Here is a 3,361-nt window from a genome sequence, read left to right as displayed (position 1 = left end):
AGCCTTTGTCTGAGGGCATTTGGCGGCAGACGAACAACATAGCTGAGACGAAAAGGAAGCCGCTGGTCACCCAACCAATGTAGAGAGCCTCTCCCAGCTCACTCCTCTGGGCATCGATTAGCAAAGGATTGTAAAAGTCCCTGATGATGACATTACCCGTCCACGACACAGGGATAAGGACACAGATACAGGCCAAGAACTGCATACCACCTGCAACCATCAGGATCATGGTCTTAGCCCGATGAGTACCCTGAAAACAGGAAATACACCGCATTCCTGCCAGAGCCACGAGGAGTCCCACCCCCGACAAAGCCAAAGAACAGCACATCAGACCCCTGGCTGCCTGTAACTCTGGGGGCAGGTACAGCACAGAGTCGTACACTTTACACTGCATCCTGATGTGGGCCTGTCGGTAGCAGTTCATCCACAATCCTTCCCAGCGGGTTTCCATCACAATTATGTTTGCCCCGATGAAAGCTGTCACCTTCCACATGGGCAAACCTGTAGTAGCCGACGCCCCTATCAGTCCAATCAGGCCGACACACACTGCGGCTATCTCTGAAGCACCTTGAACCATTGTGCAGTGTACAAGAGTCCAGCTGTGTCTAACTTCAAAATTAGGTTAGCTAATATTGACAACAAATAGTAAGAGAAAGAAATGTGTCCAAGGCAGCGAGGATCTTCTCATTTGGAGCAGTTTCAATGCTGTAAAAGATGGTTTGTTATGGGAAAGATGCTCTGTGGTCAGCTGATTGGCCCAGAGCAATAGGGGACCTTTCTTTATTTTGTGTTTATGGTTCATCTGGCTATAGTGGGTATATCTGTGCCATCAGCTTCTCCAGCAGTAAACACTGACATGTTATACCAGAAATACCAGAAACGGTTCACAACTTCAGAACTTTTTCATCACCTGCCATGTTTTTATTCTCCATAATGATTCAGAAGCAAACAAAGATACAATGTAGCGCATAAGCTCCTGCAGTACTTCTGTTGTCCACGGGGGAGCAGAGATGACTTTCAGTGTGATGGAACAGAGAGGGAGCTCACATCACACAGTCCAAAAACAAGTATTGATTGTTGAGTTCTAGAAATATATTTTTGTAAATCACAAGTTTACACTAGGGCTGTTAAAAAGACAAAACATGGATAAACAATTCATTCTGATCAAACCTTAAGCAACAAGAGAGAAAGACAACATTGTCATTACATCAAAATATTTTCAGTATGAAACAACTGTGGAATTACTGGACTTTTACTCTGACAGACCCTTGCACGGTGTGGCTGTATGTGTGTATTTGTTACTGTTATTACATCCAGTGCATTAGGAGTTGACATTCTGTTGTTGTAATTTTGATTACAGTGTGCTTTTAAAGACACTGAAAGTGAAATGAGGTGACCTTATAGTTCAAGAGCTAATTTACTTTACTAAACAGAGATGTTTATGATGATGTTTAGATGTTTAAATGTTCTCTTATTGCTTATACACATGGGGCTGGGATCAACATGGAAATTAACTAGACAATTTTTGGTCTAAAGCTCACTGTAACTCCATTCAAAGTGACTTGCAAATTGCAAGTCACATGATACTATCAGGCCATCTCTGTCTGGCTTCTTCAAAAACACTAAGCTGACCGGTTAAGTTTCCATTGGGTCCACACCTTTTACAAGCAGTCATAAACCTGTATCTAACATTTACTTAGCCATTAGTTCAGTCCCATCAGTTTCAAAGAGCTTCAGGGCATCATACCAAACTTAAACAAAGAGTGATTTAAGAGATGTTTTGAGTTCACAGAATCAGTAACCGATATTGCATTAACTGCCTAAGGGTAGTTCTTGTAACTCACCTGCTTTGCCTTTGTGCATACTGTGTCTAACACTGGTTAAAACTAGTAAAGACTGGTAAAACAGAGCAGTGTGTAATAGGGTGATTGGTGCCTGTGAGAGGTTATTTGTGCCAGACAGATTTAGTGTAAAATTGTATACACAACTACACAGCTAATGTTGGTGATTGAAGGAAAATGGACTGTATTAACTGTTTCTATAAATACATTGCTCAGTCATGTGTCAATTACAACAAATAAACTCAAAGGTTGCATTTGTTATATACAGCATACACATACAGAATTGGTACCTAAATATACAAAAAATAAGACTCAGTACAAAATCTGATTATACAACACACATAAAAGTGATAGAAATCATGCACTGCCTTACACAGACTAAGTTATAATTATGAAATAGGTTGATATTAAGATTCTTTAATTGTAGTGCATTTTAACAAGGCATTAAAAGTACTCCTCAAATAATGTATAAAAAGAGTGCTTTAAAACAGACATCTATATGAATCTGATCCATTTGCATTTATAGTAAATGTATCCATTGAAACATCTTGTTTTTCATTTTACCTGAAATGCATCTTTTGACATTTGAAATGTGTCATAGTGTGCACTCTAAACCAAACCCATATTAAAAAGAAATCCTTTTGCATAAAGTGACCAGAACTGTGATCATCATTGCCTCAGTCAGTGTTCAGAGATAAGCCACCCCGCTGCGTACAGAGGGGTATCTGGAGTTGTAGCTGTAGTTGGTTGATGGATGTCTTGACAGCACTGGCTGAAACTGGGGTTGTGATTGAGGAAGTACCACCAGCTGTTGAGGCTGTAGAGGCTGTGGAGGATAGGCCATGTAGTCAGAGTTCCTTGAGTACACATACCTCTCTGAACCTTTGCCTTCAGACTCCAGATTGCAACAAATGAAAATGCATCCTCCAGAGAACAAGAAAGCGGAGGCCACCCAGCCGATGTAGAGAGCCTCTCCAAGCTCCCGGCGCTGGGCGTCGATCAGCAAGGGGTTGTAGAAGTCCCTGATGATCACATGGCCTGTCCAGGACACAGGGATAAGGACACAGAAGCAAGACAGCATGATCAAGCTTCCAGCAATGATGAGGACCAGCCGTTTAGCCCGATCATTGTTTTCAAGACATGACGTGCACTGCAGCCCCACCAAACTGATCAGCAGACCAATGCCAGCCAGCCCAAGAGAGCAGCACATGAGCCCCCGTGCCGCCTGTAGGTCCGGAGTCAGGGCCAGTAGAGAATCATACACCTTACACTGCATTCTGATGTTGGCCTGCCGAAAGCAATTCATCCACAGACCCTCGTAGCGAGTCTCAAACACAATGATGTTTTCCCCAATGAAGGCTGTGACTCGCCACATTGGCATCCCAGTGCTTGCTGCTGCCCCAATCAGCCCAATCAGCGTCAATATCAGTCCCACTAACTCTAGTGCTGAGTTTGCCATCTTGTCCTCCTCTTATTCCTCCGAGCTCATACGTTCTGTAAAGTCGGGACACAGTGTGACT

General features: G+C 42.9%; 2 protein-coding genes across 2 annotated transcripts in view; both read right to left on the bottom strand.

The window, feature by feature from the left end:
- The window catches only part of LOC123985358 (claudin-8-like), a 1,187-nt gene extending 610 nt beyond the window's left edge, over positions 1 to 577 (bottom strand). The window contains exon 1 of the mRNA XM_046072837.1: positions 4 to 577. Within this exon, the coding sequence (XP_045928793.1) occupies positions 4 to 577 (574 nt within the window). The remainder of the gene's footprint in view (positions 1 to 3) is intronic.
- Positions 578 to 2,292: 1,715 nt separating this feature from the next.
- Positions 2,293 to 3,333, bottom strand: LOC123986402 (claudin-8-like). Its single transcript, XM_046074641.1, has one exon. It carries the CDS (start codon positions 3,298 to 3,300, stop codon positions 2,530 to 2,532), a length of 771 nt encoding a protein of 256 aa, XP_045930597.1. The 5' UTR covers positions 3,301 to 3,333; the 3' UTR covers positions 2,293 to 2,529.
- Between the last annotated feature and the right edge of the window lie 28 nt (positions 3,334 to 3,361).

Source organism: Micropterus dolomieu, linkage group LG17 (assembly GCF_021292245.1).
Source record: "Micropterus dolomieu isolate WLL.071019.BEF.003 ecotype Adirondacks linkage group LG17, ASM2129224v1, whole genome shotgun sequence".
NCBI classification, from domain to species: domain Eukaryota; kingdom Metazoa; phylum Chordata; class Actinopteri; order Centrarchiformes; family Centrarchidae; genus Micropterus; species Micropterus dolomieu.
This window is presented reverse-complemented; position numbering and strand designations above follow the sequence as displayed.